Source organism: Synchiropus splendidus, chromosome 1, assembly GCF_027744825.2.
Source record: "Synchiropus splendidus isolate RoL2022-P1 chromosome 1, RoL_Sspl_1.0, whole genome shotgun sequence".
Classification (NCBI taxonomy): domain Eukaryota; kingdom Metazoa; phylum Chordata; class Actinopteri; order Syngnathiformes; family Callionymidae; genus Synchiropus; species Synchiropus splendidus.
This window is the reverse complement of record NC_071334.1, coordinates 46,110,471-46,137,508: the sequence shown is the minus strand read 5'-3', so window position 1 is coordinate 46,137,508 and position 27,038 is coordinate 46,110,471. Positions and strand designations below refer to the sequence as shown.

The following is a 27,038-nucleotide window of genomic DNA, read 5'->3' as shown; positions in this document are numbered from 1 at the left end:
CTGCCGGACGACTATTCGGTGGCAACCATTTCCGCTTCGTCGTAAACAAGGTGGGACATCCACGTGTGGAGGCTGCTGTCTGTTGGTGGGTGTAGCCGTAAAGTCGCTGTGAGTCGTGTAAGCTTTGTGAACTTAACATGGACGATCTGCCCGAGGACATCAGCGCTTTTCTCCGTAACCACCCCTTTCTTCAGCTGACCGATGGCAAAAAGGTCAGCGCCTGAGCTGCTATTGCTTTAGCTCCGTTGCTAGCACGTGAACCAAGTGTTGACATGTATGAGGCGCTCTGTCGGCCAGTGTGCGTCATGTCGTCTGATGTGTTTGCAGATTAAATGTACCTTGAACGGACACGAAATGCCCTGCAGCCTTGTGGAAATCCAGAACTTCACAAAGGGGAAGAAATACGAGAAACTGTGTGCTGCTGCAGACTTTAACTACAGTCAATATGAACCACACATCATACCGAGTACAAAACAACCGTAAGTCCGTCACAAATATTAGTCTTTACTGCATGGTGAACACTTAATGTAGTTTTTAAAAAAGTGTTAAATTAGCATACAGATATTTCAGATATGTTTATTTAAATAATCAATAATGATTTCGTAGAATATAAAATATATAATAACTCATGAATAACTCATGAATAATGATAGGTAGTTCATTTTAATTCCATGTTTCGTCAACATGGTTTATATTTCACGTCAACAAAAGTGAAGATTAAGCTTCTAAACTTCTGAAGTTAGTTTTACCATGTCATTTACTAAAACAACACATGCTATTTTTGTAAAATGTTATGACCAGAACGTGCATTATTAAGACTTTCAGTGGAAATATTAAATGAAGCTGCTGTCTGTTCTTATGTTGTCGAAAATGGTTAAAGGTTAAATTTGTCACTTTTTGCTATTTGACATTCAGTTCCCTTATAAAATGGGCTACACTTAATATAAATGTTTAATTTGGTGCTTTTTTCTGTCATTAATTTCAGCTACTCAGTTATGTGGAGCTTAATGGGTTTGATCGCGGGTGTCCAAACTGGTCCTCAGGGTTTTGTTTCAACCCATGCAGCTCACACAGTTTAACCAATCAGGTGTCATCTGAAACACCTGACTCACGATCAACTCAGTACACAAGACACCTGATTACTCGAAAGGTGTCCTTATTAATTGCAACAAAGATCTGAACCCACTGCCGCCCTTAAGTGGAACAGTACATTTTTAATGTACATATGAATTTACTCATTGTTGGATTTTATGAGGATTGTTCAGTGCCATAAAAAGAGACTCAGAATATGCCAGACTCACATGTATGTGAAGACTTTGTCTTGGTGGCACAGTGATTTTGTTACTCAGGCTGTTGTTGTCTGACATGAGGGAGGGATGTTGCCGAAACCTTTTGCACTGTTAAAGCTCAGCTGACCAATAAGCTGCACAAAGAGCTTTTCACTGCACAACCAACCACATATCAGATGGTCCTACTTTCAGACCTTGTCTGACTTTTACAGCTACACACACCCACCCTTCACCTGTTTGCATCTGTCGTTCTGACTTGGGTTTCTACGTCTCCCCTGCAGGAAGCAGCTATTCTGTAAACTGACCTTGAGGCACCTGAACCGACAACCTCACCATGTTCTGCTGCATGTCAACGGCAAGAGGTTCAAGAAGGCCCTTGCTAAATGTCAGTACATCTGTTTCAGTGATCACAGTTTTTGTGGGTCACACTGTGTTTTACGATCCAGTTGCAAAATGAACCTGCATGTATACATTTCCATTTTTGTATTTTTACGACCCTCCCACCCCTTTTATATCACGCTAGAAATAACTGAAATGATTCTTGTATGTGCCTCCTTTGTTGTCTTGGTTAGATGAAGAGTGTGTGAAGCAGGGCGTGGAGTTTGTCCCGATCAGACTTAAACAGAAAAGGCCCAAAAATTTTGGAGAAGAGGTTGAACGGGGAAGGTCTTCCAAACAGGGGAGCAAAATCTGGGAGCCTTCATCCAGTGACGACGACCGCAGCGACTCAGAGGACAGCATGAGTGACCTTTATCCTGGTCAGTTCTCTTATTAGCTCATTTTCATCAGGTCAAATGCGGTGGTCCTGATTTCTGCTCTGCCATTCCCCCGCCAGCATCAATGTTCAATCTGAAGGCAGGTGCGGTAGAGGACGGCAATGTAGGTGAAGACGACTTCCAAACAGATGAAGACGATGAGATGGAGGTTGAAGAGCAGGAGCAGTCAAAGCGAAAAAAGGTGTGAGCTGTTTTGGTATTCCTGGAACTGTCGATCTGGTTTTACTGTAACACTTATGTGACATTTGTTTTTCAGGTTCAAGGTGGTGGTTTTCAGAAGAAGTGCAGAAATAACAACTGGCAGCCGTCGCGTCATAGGAAGCACCCCAAATTACAAAATGGGAAATAAAAAAACAAAACTATTGCTGTATATTTGTCTTTTTTTCTCCAAGTTTTTCATTTCAACTGGCTTTTCATGTAGGCTGAGTAGCTCGACAGCTGAAACAGGAGCTTTGCCTTTTGGCTCAGGGCTTTCTCCACCATCACAGTCCAGAAATGAGTCGTCACAAACTTTCACCAATCTGTTGATCTCACGATCCATCTGTACCTCCCTGGTGAAAAAAGTCTCAAGAAGTCCTTTACCTGGGGAAGGATCCCATCCTGTACTAAAGCAGGACACCTGAGAACCATGGACTCTGACTTGGAGACGGTTGTCGTCAGCCTGGCGCCTTCACAGCCATCAGACTAATAATTCTAATGTATGTTTCAATGAGTATTTTATAGTTGATATATTTAGCCAAACATTTATGTATGGTCAAATGTTAAATGTCTTTTTTTAAATTGTATTATGTGTAATAGTTTTTGTATTTGTGCTTCTGTATTATTTGTCCGGAGTGATGAAAAACGTACGATTATCTTTGAGTCAACTGATTTCAATAAGTTAAATAAACTTGGCGGACATGTTCATAATATAAGCATATATAGTGAGGTAAGGGGACGTTCTTCTGACGTCTTTGTAAGGTCTAGAATAGTAAACTGAGGTGTTAAGCCCGGGGATGAACTAGTCTACGTGGCACACGGCGGTTGCAGAACCATGTAGGGGGGAACTGACTCTCCTCTCGTCAAATCGCGGGGCATTGTGGGGCGGAAGGCGGCCTTTCTCTGGCGCATACAGTCAGTGGTTCTCTAGTAAATAACGTTCAGGCAGCCTCACTGTGCATCGTCGAGCCTTAAATAGAAGCCTATATAAAAACACCTTCATTTCACAGCGACATGGGACAGGAGGATCTCATGAATACCGCCGAGGACGTGGCAGATCAGGTGAGTTTCACTTTAGCTCCGCTAGCTGCTGCTGCTGCTACTCACTAGCATCGCAGAGTTTCTCCACAAAATGACGCGTCGCAGCTTTTTCTACAGATCTTCTCATGTCCTCGCCCGGCTCGGTGTTGCTATTCCACACCCTCGTTTAGCTGCTTGACGTCGGGTGGAGTTGTCATGTCCAGTCCTTCAGCCTCGCCGCTGGTTCTGACGGATACTGACTCTAAAGTGATAGAGTGACGTCTGGTTCCCATGAAAATGCATTTAAAGTTGCCCAAGCATCAACAGTTGCGTGAAAACAGACGTGAGTGTCCGGGGTTTGATTCGAAATCTTTATCTGTGAGAGAGTAGTTACGTGTCGTGTCCAGCACCGTTAATTCGTCTCAATGAATCCAGACCTTATAATGTCGGTCATTTTCACGACTGGCGTTTAGACAGTTGGGACTTGTAAGTTCTGGAAGACCAGTTGACCGGAAGTAAGTGTCCTAGTCACTTCCATCCTAAAATGTTGTTCAGTAGAACATGTATATTTTATATCTTACTTCACACTTTCACGAATTAAAGCGACTCGTCCATTGCTTCCCTGTACCAAACAAGTAGATTTTAATGCTGTATTTTATGATTATTATCAAGCAGCAGTCCACAAGATGTGAAAATGAAAATAGCTCTGTTAATGTGAAAACCACTGAAACTTATACTGATAATATCAAGTGTCTAACTTCCTCTGTTTCCATGGTTTGAGTTGCAATTTAACGCTGCACAGAATAAATACCGGTAATAATAATAACAATAATAATAATCTGTGCGTGACACAGTTTTCATAGTGACCAAGGTAAAATAAAAGCTCTTAAATATAATCGTGGATAGTGGACGTTACAACAGCCCCCATGTATCATGCTGAGTTAACCGTCAAGCCCCTCCAGAAACAACCAGCTAAAGATAATCTAATGAATGAAATTCAAATAATATTCAAAGGGACCTAACCAGTTTGTTAACATGTATAGGGAAGGACAAACAGCTAAATTAATATTTACTCTGCCCGTAAAAAAGACAAGAGGCTGTCAGTTTGTTTTATTAAGTTTATACACCATAAAACCTTTTTTTTTTAGTCAAATATGATTCCTAAAAGGGGTGTGCTTGTGAGATGAGTCATCGAGTGTAGTGCCATGATGTTGTTTTGAAATGTATTTTTCATCATGATTTATGCAGGTGATGGAGGCAGGAAGAACATACCTCATTCGTTTTGTTCGAACATCTTCACCATCATCAAAAAGACAACTGTTCTTGTGATCATAAAGTTTTAGGATTTTAGCTGCTCAGAAATTGTTGTCTTTAGAGGTGGAGGTGGTCTGCTAAATGTTACTGTCCTATGCTGTTTTTATTTCTGTTTTTGTTTTTTTTCAGTCAGCCTGAATCCATGTTTTTTTTTTAACTTGGTTTACATTTGACTAATATAATGATCAATAGCATGAACATTGATTAAACTAGTTAATGGAATGGGGCCATGTGGTTTGTCCCCATTTTCAGGGGCTTGTTAAGATGACACGTAACATATACCTTGCTTTGAAGAAGGGTCTATTTCCAGGCTGCCAGAGGAGCTCGGGGCTTGTTTGGATTGGCTCCCCATGTGTCCATTCATGCCCGACGGAGCAGTCAGACAGAGAGTTAGTGCAGTCTGATAGGCTGTGGAGGTCTGACAGTGCTGATGTGGACTGCTGAGTAGGTGGAGTCGACTGCTGCTGTGTCACAGTGGAGACCTCTATCTGGACTGTTGGGAATGAAAGTGGGTAGGGTGTTGGTATTATCATTGGAAGAGATATTTGGCTTTTCTTCGATAAAAATTGTTGTCAGTATCTTGGACCAATCTGATGACATTCATTCATCATTGATGCTACCTCACTACTTCTTTGTAACATCCTACATTCCCTGCTGAAAAGTTAACGCCTGATACAAGGCAGTACACAATGCGTTCAGTAACCTAAAGTAGTACACTTCCTGTTTTTGTCTGTAACTGAAATAAAACATGTCCCTTTTCATAACATTGCTAGTATAACTTAGAATTCCAAAATGTCTGTGCAACAAAGTCAACAAAAACAAGCGTGTTTTCATGGAGGTTTCTGGGACAGAAAGAGAACTTGTGCTAGTTAGTTGACCCACTTATGTAATGTCACTTTTGTCACTCCAAAGTTGCTGTAGCTGTCAGGGGCTGTGTTAGAGCCTGACTTTTGCAGATCTTAAGTGAAAGGATCAGGACGAAAAAGTGCTGTCTGCACTGTTGACTGTGGTCAAGTGAGCACAGTCCAACTGTGCCTAAAACCACCAGTGTCTGCCGCTCTATGCTGCTTGGTGTGTGCACAGCACACATCAGCATGTCGGCAAATTACGTTTGTTCATTTTACTGTTCTTGCAGCTGTTTACTGTTTGCAGCTGACTGTCACTAGTCAATGCCAATGACATTTGTAACTGTAAAAATCACTTACATTGCAACTTAAATTCTATCATCTGTCTGTCTCGCGGGCCGGCATCAGATAAGCGCGTGGAGATGGATGGCTGTCTACCTTTTCTCTGCTCCTCTCATTTCTCAACTTCAGTGTTTCCTGTTACTTCAATACCAACAGTGGTAATGTATATCCTGTTACAGGAAGTCGATTACTACTGCTGCTGTTACGTGTTTTGTAATGACCTATTCTTAGTTTCCTTCCACTGGCAATTGCCTCTTCTCAAATATCGCACGGGGAAACAAGAAAATCCTGTCACACCCCTTGATTAAAACAAAAGGAAGTTGCTGCTTGCTGCGTCACGTTGTCATAAAGTATTCCAAAAAGTGAAAAACCCAATACCTGAGGTGCTTGCAACTTAGAATTGTTGAACATATTTTGACAATGGAAAAGTTATGTCAGACATGTCACAGTTGTGGTTAAATAGTTCCACGTTTCTGTAGATGCGTTGCATCTTGCAAGTTCCCACGATGAAGTTGTGAGAGTGATTCTTTGTCATCTCGGCAGGTTAATAATTCATTTCAAAAGGGCCAATGAAGAAATTCATTGCACTCGTCTCTGAGCTCATTTTAATGATCAAATATACTGATCTTGTTTAGTTTAGATAAACTTTGTGGATTCTTGGGCGCATTCCATTCTAATCCTGCTGGCAATTATTGGTGTTGAGTTGACTTAAGAATAGTTTTGAAATAGCCCGAGGTGGCTGTCTACCATAATTCATGGCTTGGTATAATCATAAGCTGTTTGCTCAAAGTTGCTGAGATGTCTAAGATTGTGAAATGTGTCAGCCAGTTTGATTGTCGTGACACCAAGAAACCACATGGTCTTGTTTTACCACACTGTAATTTCAACCTGCCTGTGTGTGCCCTCCAGTTCCTGCGGGTGACCAAACAGTACCTACCACACCTGGCGCGCCTGTGTCTCATCAGCACCTTCCTGGAGGATGGCATTCGCATGTGGTTCCAGTGGAATGAGCAGAGAGACTACATTGAGGCAACCTGGAGCTGCGGCTACTTCCTGGCTACCTGCTTTGTGCTGCTTAATCTTTTAGGGCAACTGGGTGAGTGACTGAATTCATTCAAAATCCTTTGAATATCTGTTGAATAAAAGACTTGAGCTGTAATGCTATTTATATTATTATAGTGAATTACTGTCATGTTGAAATATATTCAGTTCCATATTCGTCTTCATAAGATCTCATACATTTTTTGAATTGTCATGGTACTTTTTGGGGTGGCAGCTACTTGGTTTAGTCATCTATTAATGTGTATGTTTTCCACTGGGAGGAAATCAGAGTGCCCTCTGATGGAAAATCTGTAAACAAACACGGTGTGAATTGAATCACTGAGAGCTGAGAGAGTCAGGTTGACAATCTGACTCACACTCATGATTAAGCTCTGACCTTTGACACCGATTACTATTATATCTGATCCCAATAATGTTGACATGTTTTACATTTCATTTTCTATTTATTTACTTATGCTACTTAACAATGTGTCAGCATTCTTAAACTTGGATTTTTGATATTTTGAAACATATAAATGACCTGGAATGAACCTGTCCAAGAGTCAGTAATGCACTCTTCTTTACACTTGATGTTTGGGTTCCTCAGCTGTCAATGCTGTTGTAACCTACTCACTGGTCAAGGGCTGCTTTCAAAAATACGTCTTTTCTGATGGTTATGCAGGACATGTATGAGACACAGTGGTGTGGTGTGCTGTGGGAGTGAGGGTGGTGAGAGTGGGATTACATCAGCCCCTTCATGTTTGCTATTGTCCTTCACAGTCTGGCGGATGGGGTTAGGGAGAAGTCCCCATGGACTATGATGTTTACTGATGATATAGTGATTTATTGTTGGAGGACACGCTGGCTGTGCCAACTGGAGCGAAGAGTAGCTCAAGTACTGAGAATATAGAGGGAACATGATGGATGAAGAATGTTTGAAGTGGAACTATTGATGCAGAAGAAGATGATTAAGACAACCACTTTAATTCATGGGTAAAGATGGACATGGAGAGGATAGGTGTCAGCAGGCCTTTAGCTAGGACGGGGTCTGCAAAATATGAAAAAATGGACGCTCGATTCTCGAACGTAACTTGGCCGCCAGATGCCGCCATTTACCAGTGTAATCTAATCGGGCGTCCATTTTTTTTCATGTTTTGAAGAGGCCCAGACTAGTTGAAAGCCTGGGTGTCAGTAGGGAGGATGATCAATATCGGTAACGGTTGAGCAGACTAACTTTGGTTTATCAACCCCTGACAGGATATGGTGAAAGACAATAGTCAAAACAAGCCTGGGAGTTTGACCACTTGTTCAGATTGTTCAGAGCAGCACTGGGAATGAGATGAAGTGCTTTCTAACTAGTTTGTTCTTCATCCAGGTGGCTGCATCCTCATCCTCAGTAGAAATTTCGTCCAATACGCTTGCTTCGGCCTGTTTGGCATCATCGCACTACAGGTAATACAAGGAAAGAAGTGAGGGATCAAATGTTTTCAAAATGTTCGTCTAACTCAGTATCTTTCCTTTATTTCGCAGACTGTCGCATACAGCATTTTATGGGACCTCAAGTTTTTGATGAGGTACGCCTTCCTCCATGCTTGTCTGGAAGTGTGGCTCGGGTTAAAATCGATTGCACTGGAAATTAACAGTGTGTTTCCAGTTTGTTATCAAGTATGTCGATGGTCTCTAACTAAAGTGATGTGGTGCTTTTATTGTGTTAACACAGTATATTCTTTTTTATATACATGAAGGACTTCCACTTTATATACATTCAAGGTTTTACACCATCATTTTGTGTTTGATGCTATAGCTTGCATGATAGTATTTAAGAGTGTCGCAATTTTTAATTGTGTCTGGAATCATTTACCGCTAGGGATAGGCAATATGGACAAAAAAAAACATTTTGTAATTTCTGCGATAACAGTAATTACCACGATAAATGCATTCTATTAAGGCTGTGCTGGGCTGTGTCCCATTTCTCATCCTAACACCCCATCACTGGGTTTTGCACATTCATGTCTAAGTGTAGTGTGTCCCAATACTCCTAAGACTGAGGGAACTCGCTGTTCACCACTTGAAACCCCTTCCCTTTAAAGATCCCTTTAAACCGAGGGAGCTCCGGAGCTGACTTGAAACCAAATGGGAATATGAAGTGTGGATAGATTTCCAGCATACCAAAGTACTTTATTTAAAAACAGTAATGGATAGGACAGCAGGGACATTTTAGTAGCGTCCGTTTGTTGACTTCGTCTGGTATCACACGTTAGCGAGCCAAGTGGTCGACCGTGTCCGACAACATGAACAATACGACATGTATGTACAACAGTATGTTTTCATTTCTTCTTAACAAACAACAGTGGGCTAGCATCCAGGCTAACGTTAACATCCTCATACCTCTAACAGATATATCACCGCAACATAGCGGAGAAGCTCCACCCATTTCTTCTCCATGGTTCACCAAACCAAGTGAGATTATCAGCACCGATGCAAGAGGTTGCAAAAAAGCTAGCATTTCCAAAACGTCTCCAACACTGGATGTGCAGGAAACAAAACAATGACATGTTGTCTTTACCTGTGACGTCATGAATGTTGTCCCAATTCGTCAGTCACTTCACTTCGTTGTCGGAGGGCACATCATAGTGCTAGTGAGAGGGTGAGAAGTGGGACACAGCGTACATGTGTTGGACACTACAGTCTCTCCTAGAACTGTTTTATGATGAAACTTATGAGTGGAGTTTCTCAAACATCATCATTTGCTTATGTTTGCATATAATAGTTAACTAAGTCTAGAGATGAGAAATATTTCACAACCCTTGTAGAACCTGGGCGTGTCTGACAGACTGCTCTGCCAGTTTTATTTAGGGTTAAACTGAGCCGTCTGTCTGCTGTCCCCAGTGTGTCTCATGTCTCTTGACAGTTACTTTAACTTTGGACCCATCTGGACGCATTTCCTAGATGCTATTGAAGAAAATGTTTGAAATAATGTGAATCAGTGATCATTTAGTTGTGGTCTATTCTTGAAATCATTATAGAAACTGTCAGTCCTTTGTCCCAACTGTCCCAAAATAACCGCCCTCTCGCCCTCTTCTCACAGAAATCTGGCTCTGGGTGGTGGTCTGCTCCTTCTACTGGCTGAGTCCCGCTCAGAAGGAAAGAGCATGTTCGCTGGCGTGCCGTCGATGGGAGAGAGTTCACCGAAGCAGTACATGCAGCTGGGCGGTCGAGTGCTGCTCGTGCTTATGTTCATGACTCTGCTGCACTTCGACGCCAGCTTCTTCTCTGTGAGTTCTCACCACACTTTTTTCTTTTTTAGACAGAGATGTTGTCACAATAATACCGTGCTGTATTGTAGGCACCTATTGTGTGCAGAAGGTAAGCTCCTCACTGTGACCAGCCAAGGTCAGAAACACTTTTAAGAAGAAGCAGATGCCAGATAATAACAAAGGGCACTTGTTTCATGTCTCAATGTGCTTGTACTTTACTTGTTCACTTTTCCTTGCTTTTACTAAGGTGAATAAATGAGTTACGATCTTTCAGTAGTTCAGTATATTAGGTTCCGGTATTACCGGTTATGATGCAACACGATGATCAGAGTAAAATGCAATATTTAGTCTAATGATTCTGGCTGAATGATCCTCTCTACTCTCTCTAATCCCAGCAAGATTTCGTAGTAACCTACTCATCTTTGTCCACTGAGAAAGCAGACATTGCTGAACTTGTTTCTTGGATCACTGCGGTGCTCGCGAGATACTTTTTACGAGAGATGCTATTTACGGGAACCTGACAACATTAAAGTTAGCAGTGTCTGAACTGTCATGGGGTCATTGCCTTTTGAGAAATGTGGCTGGAAAATGGATGAGTGGATGAGATGGTCATGGTGATAATAGAGGTGTCAGACACACAGATTCTACACAGACCTCGAAGTTTAGATCCTGCATAGAGAGGGTTCCATCTTTTCTGTCTTGAAAAGCAAATAATCCACAATCCTTTGTTGCTGGGTTTTGATGACAGGCTAATATATGTTCCTGTTCTTCACAGAATAAAACAAATTGAGGGTTATCATGGTGTAGACTAATTTTCAATGCTCTGAAGTGGATGAACATGGCGCGCTCACATGTCATCTTCTGTTTTTCATGAGACTTATCTATCAAACATTGTGATAACTCTTAAAACTTGGAAGAGCATTGTAGTGCCCCTTTAAGACACAAACTCAAGAACACCTAAGCTTGCAGTGGCTTCCAGTGTAGCCAACATTCGACCAGCAACATCTCATGAGTCAGTGGCTGGCGTGATGATGAGTTTTCACATTACAATCAAATGGATATAGACTGCCATCTTCTGGTGACCTTTCTATAGTTCCCAACTGTCAAACGTGATATGCTTCTTAAATGTGGTGTTTTAACTGAATGACCTGTGCCTTATTGCTGTGTTTTTTCAACCTTTTTCATGCCACTGCACACTTTGTTCATTGAAAAAAATTCCAAGGCTCACCACCAAAGGAACATCGGCCAACGTGCAAATGTGCTTCGTTTGAAGTTTTGTGGAAAACCCCTTTTAATTTGTGAAAAAAATGTCGCTACTCAGCTATTTGTGCATGCTATCTGCAGGAAAGGTATTTGTATAATAATGTCTCCAGAATTGGGGCAAAAATATATCATTTTTTTATTCATTTACTTGCTTTAAATTCAATTGTATCACTTGTCTTTCATGATTTTATTGTAGTTTGGAGAGTTTCCAGAGAGATCTTTCACATTCTTTGCCAACAATCATTCTTTCTCACATTTTTGAAGAGCGTTTATTTGGTTCTACATTTAGTTTTTAGCCAACTTTTAAACCACAGAGCAAGCTTTGATACTTTCCGAGTGTCAGTGAGTTTTGACGTGAGACGTCATGCTAGCTCTGCTAGCGCTGCTGTGCAGTGTCTCATGTCCATCATTATGTTGTGAAGGTGTGAGGTCAAGGTAGAGGCACATCAGGTTTAAAAACAGCTGCGCATTTGACTGGCATCTTTGCCGCAAGTGTGTAGGAAGACGACCACCGCATGTCTGGAGCAGTGCTCCTGAGACAGCGTTACTTACAGTGGGAGACGATCACAAGTCCTCAAAGTGATCATCTTGTCGAGCTCCAAAGATGCTTTCCACACTCACCAGTCGAGGTGAATTCCCAATGTGCCTTTATTCCTCAGATCCTGCAGAACATGGTCGGCACTGCCCTCATCATCCTGGTGGCCATCGGCTTCAAGACCAAACTAGCCGCCCTGACCCTGGTGGTGTGGCTCCTGGCCATCAACTTCTACTTCAACGCCTTCTGGACCATCCCGGCTTACAAGCCCATGCATGACTTTCTCAAGTACGACTTCTTCCAGACGACTTCGGTCATTGGAGGCCTGCTGCTGGTGGTTGCTCTGGGACCCGGCGGAGTGTCCATGGACGAGAAGAAGAAGGAGTGGTAGACTCAGTCAGGGTTTGAATTTAGAGGCCTGCACAGCACCACTAACTAGCCCTCAACAACTGGGACACAAAGACCCCCGTTCTCTGCCGGTTCATCCACCTGGAGGAAACCTTTATTTTCTAGATTACTTGTCTTTGGCCAAATCTTTAGATACCGACGCGCCTACCAAGGACATTGCCATTGTTCGGATTTCTTTTCTCCCCCTTTTGTCATTTTATTTGCAATAACATGTCTCTTTATGTAAGCGGATGTTTTTTGTATAACTTAAAGAATGAAACTGCTCCTGTATTTCAGAGATAAACAATCAATAAATACATGAAAGATAAGCTAGATCCTCTTTTCAGATTGTCATCAACAAGCTTTTTTTTTTTTTTTTTTTAAAGGGAACCAGGTACAGTAGATATGAGTCTTTATCACAGCGACTTCAAAACTACAGGTGTTTCTACACACTTGACCGATGAGCGATGTTGTGTTGGACACAACAAAAAAGGTTTATATCTCTGTTTCAAATTACAACATCGCTGTTAGTTCCAGGATTTGTTGTTGGGCACATTGGCGTGCAGGTTCTTGGCACTGCCTCTATATAACTGTATGTGATCAGGTGAATTTCCAGAAGCAACCTCGTCGTCGTCTCTTAAGATCCCACCTAAGCAAAGAGGACTAAGCAGAGTCACCACCCGCCTGGACTTTGTCTTTGCTCAGTGTTTCTTGTCCAGTGTAAGAAAAACAAAATTCAGTGTATTGATTTCCAGAAGTTTATATTGTATTTTTGGTCATTTTGTTATTTTTGATTTTTGGACGTTCATTGCAAACAATTAAAGTAAAAAAAAAACAAAAAAAAACAACTCAAGTGGCTGTCTCTTTCGGAAGTTGCACATCCATTTAGACTCACAGTGATGTGTTCCTGTCATCGATAGCTGATTGAAACCTTGACTAAATAGTGTTCTTCGGTGTCCGTTTTTGGAACTTCGTTCGCTGTACTTGATATCTTGGCACTTCAAACCATCGCATGTAAAAGTCAGTCGTCAAGAATGATGACAGACAACCTGTTGATGTGAATGTGTGCTTCCATCTTTGCTCAGACACATTTGAGTCCAACTTCTGGTGCTTGGGAGTCACACAATTCTTGTGGGCCTGTTCACTGAGAGCGGCTAATTTTAACACCTCTTTTTTGCATGCAATGACCTGATTAATAAGCACAAAGTTCTCTCATGACGTGGATGTTTTTACTAACTGTAACATGTCATGTTGTGTTGCATGCAAGAAACCAAACTGAACATGTTCTCGGGGGGAGAGCACGCAGCACATGCCACAAGGACACGTGCTGCGTGCTCTCTCGTTGCAGCAGAACGGCTGTCCATCTGTCTCCAGTAAGTAAATCAATGTCTAGTCATGATCACTACTCTTCGTTCACTATTTGGCCTCAATGGTGTTGCAATTCTCACGACACGTCCAACATTTTCAAGATGTATACCATGCGTATGGGAAAAGATGAAAAAGGCATTCTGAACTCTTAAATAACGCCTTTTAAGTAAGTAAAGAATGGGTGATCCAGAAAAGCGCAGCTCCAATTGGTGTAATACATTATGTATTAGCGGGATGTCCGGAATCACGCTATTTCGCTCTGACGTCATCGCCAAAACCGCCATTCAATTCAACATGTCTTCCCTGTGCTACATCTGCAAATGTCCCTGGAAGATGAACGACACCAACAATGTCCACTTCATACTGTGTGTGCATAACTCATGCCCCGGTGGCTTACTGAGGAGCAGGGTCGCTCCTCACAGATGCTCTTCTGTCTTAGTATGGGGTGGCCATGCATGCTCGTACCCCAAAAGGCCCCCAAAGAAGGCACAGCCTCCACTCCCCCATTGAAGAGGAGAGGCCCAGCATGTGACGTGGTGAGACTATCACAGCCTACGGATTGCTTGATGGACGCTGAATGAAGTGGAATGCCCAGATACAGAAGAAGTCATCTTTGGGATTTTTAATTTTCCCCACTGTGGGAAGAAAGAGGCATTCATCTACCCATACAATGCTTTCATCAACACCTCTATGGAAGACTGTTCCGTCCTTTGACCGCTCATCATACCCTGACAACCATTTTGAGGGCTCACCATAGAATACCGTCACTGGCAGCAAGTCAAAGGTAAGATTGGCTCTGTTCCTGTCAATGCACACCAAAATGATGCAAGGCTGTCTTGGCTACTGCTGCCTGGCTCAACAGGTCAGGTTGAAAATGCTCCCATCCCTGCTGCTCACGTGACACAAGCTTCCAGAGAGGACCCAGCTCTGTCAGAGTTTTTGAATTATTTTAACAACCGCATGCTGTACCTTTTTGTTCCTGCCCTTTATCCCAAGCACTGACGTAATGTTAGGGGTGGGATTCGATTAAAAAAACTTATTCTAGTTAATGATAGAGTTTGTGATTAATTAATCGCAATTAATCGCAATTTAATGGCATAAGAATATTTGCCACAAGAAGCCACATTTTTCAATTGGAATGAATTTGGTATATTACTCAATCAAATGGTGGACCCATACATACATTTAAACAACTAACTATTGTTTATTTTGCATCAGTTTAACAGCACAATAAATCACAATGGTGTCTATATTCAAGTTTTTATATCACCTTATTTAAACTAAAGCTCTTTTAATGTCTTGAAAATATTTGTTTCAAATACATTCAGAGTAGTGGAAACCCTGGCCATTGTGTAGTGAAAAACATCCCTGAACAAAAGCAAATAGATGCAGGAACCAGACCAGGAACTCCTGCACTTACAAAGGTTAAATGAAATTGAATTTCTTTTTGTTGTAATTAATCATAAAACATCATTTTGTATAAAATTCCACCATTAAAAAACATATGGCTCAGCTAGCTGGGCCGAGTTTCCAGACGTGTCTGTCCGGCATATTCTTTGGCTAGTCCTCACCGAGCCATTAAGAAGATCAACCAGATCACTTTCGGCTATATTTGGGACAGAATAGATCATTATATTACAAAAGCTGACAAGTGAGTATAAATGTGGTGGTTTCACAAGCTTTAGAGTTGAACTTTGAATCGGTTACATTTTTTGTTTTTGGCTTCATATTCCTCAATAGATATATTTGTTCATCATTGACACCATGAGAATGAATGTGGGCTGCCAGTTGTTGATAGCGCTCCGCTGTATGGTGTCTTCCAGGGATATTTTACAAAATTATAATTGATATCATCAGAGGAATCATTTGTATCACCATAACACAACTTTGTGAATGAGATGAGGCTCCGGGAGGAATAGAAATGAACTGATCAGCTAAGCTTTGCATTCAAATTCTACCTTTTATTAAGCTGTTTCACCTGCATATTTAGGGATTTGGCATTGGTTTGAAGTTTAGTTTGATCATGGTAGCTTAAATAAATCCCAAGCCAAACTGGAATCCATCAACAAGCAACAGCCCAAACATATTTTGCAAGCCAGCACTCGCAAGCACTGAATTCCCATAGAAATGACAAGAATATTTGTTATATTGGTTATTTAAAAAAAAAAAAACAAAAAAAAAAACATTTACATTGGGCATTCTCCATCATAACAGCTGGGCAGCTGTTGATGTGCCGCTTTTCACTTCAAGCATGAATCAAAACATTAAAAAAAAACAGTTTTGTTGTGACCAAATGTGCTTGCAAGAGGAGACTTCATCACCTGCAACTACAGCAGTCTGGTCCTGCACTTGTTACTTCTATCTGAGCTGAAGCTGAAGTGATATTAATGAGTAACTTTACCCACAGGAACGAGGCATGGGTGAGGGGGGTGAAGCGAGGTAAGCAGCTGCTGAGAGTGCCTGAAGGACATTCTCACATATAAATTCTATAATGGTGAGAATGTTTTTGAATATACCTCTATTATATAATATCAAATAAGGCGGCCTTTCTTGTCTCGCTGAGATTCAGTATCAACATGTTTTCTTAGTATGAAGTGGCTTCTCACTCAATCTTTGAGGATTTTCTTGACTTCCCGGTGAATGTTGCATCATTGAGTTAATCTACTGTATAGAATAACTTAATAATAATAAACATCTAGAACACACTTGTAATGCTGATGTTATTTACTTATATCTCAGATCATTTTATGGCAAACCTGGCCAAAGTGCTGCCATGACTGTATTTACGAGACCCTCCTGGAGTCAAACTATAAAACCCATCACGTTGGAATGTTTCTGATAATTTTGTCTTGTGCATCATTTTTTTGTTCGTTATGATGCAACTTAAACATGACTTCCTCGTTTTACAATAATTTATTTTGAATCTTTTCTTTTGAGTATTTCTTGTCCCTTAAAATACATCAGAATTGAAAGTAGATTTTGAAATGTGTGAGACACGTTGAGAATCTTTCAGTTGAATGTGGTTTAAGTAAACAAAACACACAAAAAAGACCCGCACAACAAACCAACATTTTCTGAGCATTTTTTTAAAGTGTAGCTTGAAATCTTGATTTTTATTTTCAATTTTCTCTTGCCCTTCTTTCTTTGGGGTTGACAGCACCTCTCAACAGTCACTTTATATAACATTGGCCCTGTGCCAGTGCCAGAATGATAAATGATAAAGAAGGGATTGGAAATGGAGACATTAACTGGAAACAAAGTAGAAATGTATTTAAAAATATATTGCCTATAAGGCCATAAATACTCAGAGAAATAAAATGGATAGATGGAAAATAAATGTGGAGAGAAATATGGGGGGAAAAATCAATAAATAAAAATGGAAATACGTGAGGAGGAAAAAGAGGAGTCGGTAAATGAGTTGTTGGGAATTAACTTGTTGCAAATGTGCACGAAGATTGCAGAAATAAGGATGGCTGTTATTGTGGAAAATGCACCTTCGGGATTTCTCGGGACGAGCTTCGTCATCATCGGGAATGACGCAATGCTCGCTGGGCCAATCGGCGCGCGGCGCGAGCCAAGCCTCACTCAGCTCAAACGCGAGCACATTGTCGCGTCTTCGTGTGGGCTTGAATCAACCAGCTAAATCTGCTCCTCGCTGGCGTGTTTCTGTCATTTCCACCTCGGTGAGTGCAATTAACCCCCCCGTTGGTGCTTTTATTTCGAAGCCAGTTGGCGTTGAACATGTCTGACGTTAAACCGGGGGTATATGCCAAGGCGCATCAGCCACGGCAAATCTGGTTTTTTTTTATCTACTGATGAACCTGTTAGGGCCTGTCATTCTCGCTTAATAACCGTCGTCGTGATTTGATTTAACACCAATTGAGCATGCTGTGATTTGGAGGAATTAAGGGAATAATTATTCATAGTTACTGTGGGCTGACTGACTCTGACGACACGAATGTCCCAGTCATGGGGTGCACGGGTCAATATGGCCTGGTGGCCTCTAAATGTACAGGTTTAGCTATGTCTTAGCTTAGTCGAAGCTTCCTGCAACCACGGTATCATCGTTCTAGTGCTATACATGCCAATACATTGGAGTCGTTCCATATTTAAATGTACTAAAGTACAGTACTGTTTAAGGCTGTTGCATCATGACATTTTGGAGTCCTAGATGTTTCTTGGCCTGAGAGCACCTGAACAAACTTGCTTATATTGCTGCAGAAATACTTCAGGATTGATGCGTTGTCAAACTTGACAATGTGTTTACCTTCTTTGTGTCAATTGTTGAAGTTTGGTGATGGATTATTTATTTATTGAGCTCAAGCTGTGGCAAACAGGAAAGTAAATGTGGACATGTTCCAGGCTCAAGTAGACAAATTACTTGGCAAGAGAAGCCTCAACTCTGTTAATAATTTAAAGAAATGACTTTCGTCTTCATGAATTATTAATACATAATTTCTTTCCTTATCGAACGTGTGGGTGGAGAAAATGAAAAAGGTTAATTTAACCTTAAATTGCAGTCTGATATCAACTGTTTATGCGGCTTTAAAAGACTACGAAAAGTCTCAAGTGGATGTAAAATTCCCAGTTTTCTGAGAAGTACCTCCTCTCTTTACATGTGACAAAAGTGAGTTTACTTTGGGTGGTTTTCTCCTGGCTCCTCCTCAGTTAAAAAAAAGAGATGTTTCTATAGGTGAAACAGTTCTGAGCGCAGAGGTATGGCTGCTATATTCTCCTCACTAGTTATTCAATCAACATGACAGCTTTGTTCGACAGTGCCAGTCGTCTCGTCTCCTCTGGCTCTGCTGTCGCTTGCCTCAGAGAGTTACAACTTCCCCTGCAACTGAATCTAGAGTCGCACCTAAGAGTGTAGTACAAATACCTCCTTGCAGTACCCACTTACTCACAAAGCATTGACACCACTACGTTTAAGGGTTGTTGTCTGTATTTTTATTCCGCTAAGTTTCACTACATCTAAAGCAGAGGTTCTTAACCTTGTTGGAGGCACCGAACCCCACCAGTTTCATATGCTCATTCACCGCACCCTTCTTTAGTAAAAAATAAAATGTGTTTTTTTTTTTTTTACTGGTGCACTAAATAAATTGTGCATTAATATCATAACAAAACCAACACAGTGGACCGGTAGGAAATCTCAGAGCGGGATGCTTTCAATGACTGTGCCCACTAACTGCAGACTAGACTGAGGGGTGGACCTCTGCGGCGGAGGCTCCACCGAACCCCTGAGACCGACTCACCGAACCCCTAGGGTTCAATCGAACCCAGGTTAAGAACCACTGATCAAAAGCAATAGTCACCATTTGTGAGAAGCGGCATGATAGACAGGGCAGAGACGTGCACTTGCTCCTCAGCCAATTGAGGATTCTACTTTCAGCGTGTTTAAACATTTCCCACTCCTTTTACACAATGTGTGTCTGTAGCATGAGGCGTTAAATATACCTCTATCACTTTTACTGATTTTTGGAGCCATGTTGTTGTTTTCTGGTGTTGTTACTCGTACTCCTTCACCTCTGCTGTTATGTTGAGTCCAAAAGACTCTGTTTAACTTTATATACATCAAAAACCTGAAGGATGGGTCTGTTCAGGTTCAGTATACCCAACCCCCTCAACTATCATTCTTCCATGACAGCCTCTGACAGAACCTCAGATTTGTCTCATTGACACTCTCCTGTCCGTCTACAGAGTTATGGTTACAGCAGTTGATGTCTGAAAAGGTGAACACATACATCAGTTGCCTTCTTTTACGCTCGACCCTATGTCTGATGTAATGACATACAGCGCTTTAATCATTAACTCATGCCTGGCCTTCAGCTGTTTTTTTCAGTGGATGCAAACTTTTTTGGAAAGAACCTTCAATACTGCATGGACCGTTTGAACCAGCACATTTTGGTCGCACTCGGCGTTCTACCTTGAATTCTGTCTTTGATTGTGTATTGTGTTTGAAGGTGTTGTTGCCAGAATTCAGAACTGTTATCGATTTACACTTCCACTCTGACATCGACACCCCACCTTGAGCTCAGCTAACATTTCTGTTTCTTGGCTTTGCTCAAACAGGACACTGCCATGAATAAAGGAACCGTGGTTTTGGCCTACAGCGGCGGACTGGACACCTCATGCATTCTGACCTGGCTGAAGAACGATGGCTATGATGTCGTCGCCTTCATGGTGAGGTTCATGGACCAGTATGTGTGCAGCAGGCTTTTCACCTGCTGAGCTCGTCTGTGTTTGGCAATGCATCCCCCCCCCGCACAACATGCTGCAAAGGCGTACGTTGAATGTACCACAAAGCCAGTGCATGACTGGATTAGGCTTCATTATGAGGCTGTTAAACACGCGGCACAGCTTCAGGACAGGTTAACTGCATGGTAGGCACATTTTTTTGTGCAACTTTTCTTTCAGTGTTGAGGGGGTGGGGGGTGTGGGTGCTAGTTTAGGCATTTGAACTGACTAAATGCTTGTTTGAGCACATTTGCATGAGTTAATGCTGCACAGCTGGCATGGCATCTTGATTTAAAAATTAAAATTATCAAGAGTTGCATTATTATGATTAAATACCATGTAACATCACATCAAACCTAGTGTTTCTGCACATGCGAGACAAACTTTCTCTTAACTAAGATCTACATTTGGTACAAATGAGTGTATGTGTGGAGATGACATTAAATCAGATAAACCTCTTCTTGTTCTTTTGGTTGGTCCCCATTTTTTTCACATTTTTTTGCACTTTAGAATATTATTTCTTTCTATTTTATTGTGATATGTTGTGTACAGAGCATGTTACGAACATAATTTCTCTTGGGATTAATAAAGTTTTCTGATTCTGATTTAGTCTCAAAATTGAGGAATGTTCGAAGTGGTGAAGGGAAACTATTGACTTTTGTCAAGGTTTTTGCTGCGTGTGAGCGATCACAGCACCACGCCTTCAGAGCTGCCACAGCTTCTGAATAATATCTTTTTAAAGAGGAAATATCATATGATTAAATTTATTAAAACAAAGTGGAAACATCAAAACAAATGTAAAGTGCATAATGCATCATGGAAGTGCTCCAGATTGGAGAGAGATTTACTTTTCATTAATAAAAACTAGAGTTTATTATTATCAATTCAGTTTAGTACTACTCTGCCCTCTGCTTCTTGTTTGGAGGCATTTTGTTCCATTGTTTTTCCCCTTTGGTTGTTTATTTTGGAGCGGAGCTCCACTGCAGTTTCAAAAAGTCCAAGCAGAAACCCCATATGTACAAAATAAACGTTTTTTTTTTTACCATTTAATTAATATCCACTGTTAAGGACAACTGACTCGGACCATGAAGACTCTCATTAAATTGCATATATTTTTATGTCGGCTATTTCCTACTGCTTCTCATTTGCTGTTTTAAATTTGCTGAATATTTTACATGAAGTCGCAGCGTGGACTCAGCAGGTTGTGGCTTTTACTCCCATGGTGTGCATTTGTCTTTTGATACATCATTGTTTTTTCCATCGCTTTTGTCGATGTCGGGGAAGCTTTTGCAGACAAACTTCAGTCTTTAATGTTGATCATAGGAAGTTGGAAGATATCAGAGGCAGCTGTGGATGCCACTAATGGAGAAGTGTTCACCTTTGTGTGGTGCACTTTTATGTCTGCCGACAAAGCCTTCAAACCGGTCAAACATGCTGTGATTTGATTGTCAAACCGCCATCCAGAAACTCAGGTTGTTTTGTGTGTGCGCAGGCCAATGTGGGACAACATGAAGATTTTGAAGCCGCTCGGGAAAAGGCCGTTAAACTTGGAGCCAAAGAGGTGAGAAATGATGACACACATCCAGGTTTTGGTACTTGCCGGGTTAGTAGAACCGTGTTTTACTTCACGAAGCCACAATGTCAGTAGAAAAGCATCCATTCATCCAGTGGCGGGCCAGCAAGGCCTTCTCTGCTGGTCCAGCATAACCAGAAATCATGAGCACATTTATGACAAACGTGAATTAAATTTTTAATGTATTTTCCCAAAATATATTATATATATAGTATATATAATAATCATACCCGTGTCATAGTATGTCCTAGTGTTGTTTTTCCTGGTTAGAGTTTTCATCCAATCAGAATTCAGCCAGCCTGTGTCGTCATGTCCGAGGCCTTCAGCAGCAACAGTCCAGGTGCAGGTGCTCTCAGAGTGAACGGACACATATAGTTGATAGATAGCTGCGATAGCCAATCAGATCATGAGTTGCAGACAGTGAGGCCTTCTAGCTGGCCTCACGTTGAACGTGACTTGTACGCGTCCTTTGATTGGATATTCATACCGTCATTTCAGGACTAACTGATACTCGTTTCTCGCTCTCGGAACCCTGTGGCTTAAACATGTGAGGCTATTACTGGCAAACTAGCTTCAGACCAATGAAACCACAGATGTTTGGTGACATTCCAGCGTGTATCGCGCTATTCTCCACCCCTGGATTTCCCCGGCATCTACACCGGCGAGATAACCAGGCAGAGAAAGTTCGCCACTTCCAATCAGGCAGCCACCACAGGCTTAGCGCTTGCTGAGTGCAAACGTTTGAGCTATTTATTTTGTTCATGTTTAACATAATGGGGCGCAATGGTGCAGCAGTGTGATACTAGTCTGACATGTTTCTTGTGCCGCTGTGGGCAAACTTTCTGATACGAAACTGAGACTGTGCAAACGAGAGTACAACAGGGCCTCCACTACGTAAATATACACTGCATTCATCCACTTATCATTCTCTACATTTAGACCGACGGTGATATTCCTCCATTCAAGCCTGTGCGTGCGTTTTCACCCCTTCTCCTTGCTGAGGCTGCGTATGTCTTCTAGGGAACTGGATTGTTTTTCTGTGGTGCCACACTGATCCCAATTCAGATTAGTAATTTTTAATTTAATAGATTTTTCTTATTTGCAAACCTGACTTGAGAAAGATATTTGTAAAGAGATAAATAAGTGGACAAATTGATGTGAATTCTAAATTTAACCAACAGTGAGGTCTCTACATTACGCTACACCACACTACTTCAAATAATATTGAGCTATCTTCTCATAATCCACAAAACATCACTCCTACTTCTCTTGATCTTGTAGGTCTACATTGAGGACCTGCGTCATGAATTTGTGGAGGACTTCATCTGGCCATCACTTCAAGCCAACGCCGTCTACGAGGACCGATACCTCATGGGCACATCGATCGCTCGCCCATGTATCGGCAGAAAACTGGTGGAGATTGCCAGAAAGGAAGGAGCGGAGTATGTGGCACATGGTGCTACTGGAAAGGTAATTGTTGTTGTTGTTGCTGCATCCCACCGTTCCTTCACGTCCAAGTGATCTGAACACGCCACCTCAAAGCTTGGAACAATGAATGTATGTGGCCATTCCTAAATTGGACAGGAAGTTAGTTTATTGAGAAAAATGCTCACTCTTCAAGTGCATTCCAACAGTCCAGTCTGTACCTGATAACGACATTGTAGAAGCACTTGTTGAATGTGGTATGAGGTTAACTGGTCCCAGCTGCAGTAACGTAATTTCTCCTGACGAGGGAGACATTTTCCACAAGATCTGCGGACTGGCGCTTTAGCTTGAAGATGCATTTTGATGGCCAGTTAAAAAGAGCCTTATTGTAATTGCTCCTACGAAGCCTATTTACATTAGACCCAATATGACAGCCAAACATGCACAGAAACATCAAATTGCATTTTTGTTGTAATAAGTAAAGTTCTCATCTTCATGTAGAGAGCTCTGTGATCTAGGTGGTCACACCGCAAAACGTCTTATCGCAGTCTCTCATTTAACAGAACAGAATAATTATATAAATCATAAATCCTTTATTTAATATTCAATATATACACTTTTCTGTCCATTGTGTACAGAAATTATTTTTTGTAAGTACAGCTTAAAATCTTTTTGAACCTCAAGAAATATAGATCTTTTTTATTTAAATTATTGTGACGGTCTGTGAATTAATTACAGACAGTGGTTATTTATTATTTTGTGATTCTAGGGTAACGACCAGGTGCGTTTTGAGCTGACATGCTACGCTCTTTATCCCGAGGTTAAGGTCAGTTTTTCTACATTCCTTCCTGGTTGAGTTTTTATCAGGGAATATCATCAATTTGCAACCCAAATATGCCTTCTTTCTGCTCTATAATAATTCAGATCCTTGCTCCATGGAGGATGCCAGAGTTTTACAACCGCTTTCGGGGAAGATCCGACCTCCTTGCGTATGCTGAGGTATGTCTACAAGCTTGAAAACTGTCTTTTAATTGAGTTGTGTCTTTCTATATGTCTATCTATTTTTTTCCATCCATATAGATATGTTTTTTTGTTATTCATTTTATTTTCTACTGGAGTTCTTTTATAAAATAATTATGTGTCAGAGCACAATTGCCATTTGATAATTTGTTTTATTTAAATTTAAGTGCTGCTTTCATGCGTTTTTTTTTCTTCGTGCTTTCCCTTACAGCCGTTGCATGTATACACACTCTACACACTTGCCTGCACATGAAATGAAGAATGTTGGGCTTCATGATTTCTACGCTTTTTTTTCTCAATTAATATCCTGCTGAACTCTGAAGCCACATATTCTAGTCCATGGTCATATAATAATAAGCAATAACTAATGTTCTTTTTGCATGACGTGCAATATATGTATTTCAGATTACATCAGTTTGAAAACACTACTTGATGATGTTAGATCTTCATGGGGAAATGGATGTGATGTTTTCACTTATATTTGATTTTGAATATGAGTTGTACCTGCAAAGACCAATTAGTTACCAACAAGTTAAAATGTACAGACTATTTTTTCATTTGTCCAGGTCCAGTACAATTTGCACACTCATCTACTACTAAGTAAAAAAAAGGTTTATTGTATTTTTTTTTTTTATTTGGGTCTATATGATAATCAGGAGTTGAAAAGTGGATTGATTTCCTTCTATTTTTGTCAGAGGCGCAGTTACTGATGATGGCTCATTATTATTTGCTAGCTGTTCTTCATAAAAGTTGTGGCTCTTCATTCATTACAGCAAAATGGCATCCCAATATCCATCAGTCCTCGTGCACCATGGAGCATAGATGCTAACATTATGCACATAAGGTGAGGTGTCTCCTTGTTCTTTTCATTTCAGTTTCATGCTTTATAATTTGTATGTCCGTGTTCTTTTTCTGGACAGCTACGAGTCAGGCATCCTGGAGAATCCCAAGGTAAGACAGCAAACGTGATAAACATTGAACTGCTTGTGAGTCACGTCGAGTGCAGAATTTCACTTGTCAACATTAACGCTGAGGCTTTAGTGCAGTTGAATATCACCAAATTAAAATGATGAGCCCTGTCACCTGTAGAATTTTCGAGATCTTTAGAGGAGCATTGTCGCTGCCTGCTTCACACGTTTGCTTTCATTCACCATTCAGTTGTATATGACCCAAAATGTGCCATTTGAATGATCATTTGGAGGTAAGACCTCAATATAATGACAAAAAATTCTAACAAATCAGAAAAATCAATCTTCAATTAATAAATTCTCAGCAAAAGTGTGAAAATATTCATGCAACAGTGACATTTTAACAATGTGCAAGAAAATGACATTCAAAAGAAAATGTTTTGTCGTCAAACTTCAACCCACTTGTGAATGATGAAACACATTTAAGCCATGTTCATTTTTACATGGACTTGTAGAATGACCAACAAAATCCATTCAGAACAAGTGCAGCTGCTGAAAGAGGGTGTTTTCTCCTTAGATCAGATGACACATTAGTTTATCATAATAAAAAGTACCATGACACATAGGCAAATTAGACTGTAGACAGACAGGTCAGATTTTCTCTCCTCCTCCCACTCTAGACTTTTCTGCATCCATGAGCGCTGCTTTATTTTTACATCCAAATAGACTAAAAAGACCAAATATTTATAACGTGGATTAAGTAGAGTCATAATGCCGTGCGAAAGATCCCAATAGTTCTCAGCAGACTCTAAAAAGAGTGTACTTATCATTGTTTTCACTCCATGGTCCGCTGTAATTACAGGAATAAAGCGTGCTACAGATGCATCAGAGGAGCCAGTCTCTGTAGTTAGCAGCTCAAAGTGGGCAAGAAGAGCTCGCTATCAGCGCCAGGTGCAATAGTAATTTCTAATAACCCATTACCAAGACACTGGTTGTTCAGTGACATCACAGACTGCATATGACATCACCCAGTCTTCGTAGAATGAATTTCTTAGCTGCCATTTTTCAGTTCCATTAATGCTGTCATGTGTCTTGTAGTGTTCTTCTGTGCTACAGTGGTCAGTACTTGGGAAAGACTTTCTGCACATACTGCCATGTGTAGCTCATAATGGTCGATGATTATGGCAGTCCTTGTGACAACAGCTGTTTAGTACTAATTGAGTGAATGGCAAACCTAGTTCAATCACGATACAATAACCCAGGAATAAAAACTGTGTCATGACTCAACTCAGATTGATGCCAACATAGTCCACAAGAATAGAATGATTGTGTTTCAACTTCTGGTCAGCTACAGCGACAGCTATTACTGCTCGTTTTGATGAAAGGCCTTTGTAACGTAATGATGGTGAATATTTTCATCTTATGACAGTCAAATCGATGTCCATCATTCTCTATGAATTGACATGAAACCAACCTGATGGCAAACTCTGTCCCCACTGTTGACCCACACCACTACCATCGGAGACAAACACAACCTTCTCTCCCATGGAGTTTCATTTTCCTGCAGTAGTTAGAGGTCAAAGTGGTACATGCAGGTTGACCTTGGTGACCCCCAGTACTCGCATCTCATGGCCACTGTGTCTGAGTCTGTTCCTCTCTTCACCCAGGGTCCTTGTCGGGCCCTGGGAAGAGCTTGGGACACACAGACACTGACTTGTCGTCAGCAACGCTTCGACTAATTCCCAATTTCATGGGAGCCAGGGAGGGGGGAAGGGTTAGGGCATTGCACCCCGCTGGGGCCTCCTGAGTTCTAGCCCCAACTCATCGGGTCCTCATTGTTCCACTGGTTGCGCCGCCGCGGGCTGCAACGTGGGAGGGGAGCCATTTCATCGTGACACCGTGACACCAAAATGTCACCAGTAACAGTAAAGTACAAAGACTGTGCACCAGACAGATGAGTCTCCAATGGACTGGGTGTCACAAGGAGGCGAGGGGTCCCGCGCTGCTGGAGTGGAGGTGCAGGGGCAGGGCCACTGTAACTCAGACCTCTATCTCTTGCTCTGGCCCTTTCCCACCCCTCCAGTGCCTCTTTAGTGGTCGGCCTGTTTAGAAGGTCGTGAAAAGAACAGGAGCCAGCAGCTCAATAGCATAGCGATATATGATGACAGTATTGTGCTGCCAAATTCATTGAGGGCCTTCTCTGTTTGGCCATTGATTCCGATATTGAATCAATTAAGGCC

General features: G+C 41.3%; 3 protein-coding genes across 3 annotated transcripts in view; all 3 read left to right on the top strand.

Annotated features, from left to right (window-relative positions):
- Positions 1–16: 16 nt before the first annotated feature.
- surf2 (surfeit 2) lies at positions 17–2,550 on the top strand. The gene is made up of 6 exons (XM_053854021.1): positions 17–212; positions 328–479; positions 1,571–1,674; positions 1,862–2,047; positions 2,125–2,246; positions 2,322–2,550. The coding sequence occupies exons 1-6, from the start codon at positions 138–140 to the stop codon at positions 2,412–2,414; spliced, it is 732 nt and encodes a 243-aa protein (XP_053709996.1). The 5' UTR covers positions 17–137; the 3' UTR covers positions 2,415–2,550.
- A 569-nt stretch (positions 2,551–3,119) lies between these two features.
- surf4 (surfeit 4) lies at positions 3,120–13,085 on the top strand. Its single transcript, XM_053854020.1, has 6 exons — positions 3,120–3,325; positions 6,694–6,880; positions 8,201–8,277; positions 8,356–8,399; positions 9,914–10,100; positions 12,005–13,085. Exons 1-6 carry the CDS (start codon positions 3,278–3,280, stop codon positions 12,269–12,271), a joined length of 810 nt encoding a protein of 269 aa, XP_053709995.1. The 5' UTR covers positions 3,120–3,277; the 3' UTR covers positions 12,272–13,085.
- Positions 13,086–17,196: 4,111 nt separating this feature from the next.
- ass1 (argininosuccinate synthase 1) overlaps positions 17,197–27,038 on the top strand; it is a 29,358-nt gene continuing 19,516 nt past the window's right edge. The window contains exons 1-8 of the mRNA XM_053853220.1: positions 17,197–17,318; positions 19,708–19,818; positions 21,365–21,433; positions 22,727–22,915; positions 23,640–23,696; positions 23,795–23,869; positions 24,664–24,734; positions 24,811–24,841. Of these exons, the coding sequence (XP_053709195.1) occupies positions 19,717–19,818; positions 21,365–21,433; positions 22,727–22,915; positions 23,640–23,696; positions 23,795–23,869; positions 24,664–24,734; positions 24,811–24,841 (594 nt within the window). The 5' untranslated portion in view covers positions 17,197–17,318; positions 19,708–19,716. The remainder of the gene's footprint in view (positions 17,319–19,707; positions 19,819–21,364; positions 21,434–22,726; positions 22,916–23,639; positions 23,697–23,794; positions 23,870–24,663; positions 24,735–24,810; positions 24,842–27,038) is intronic.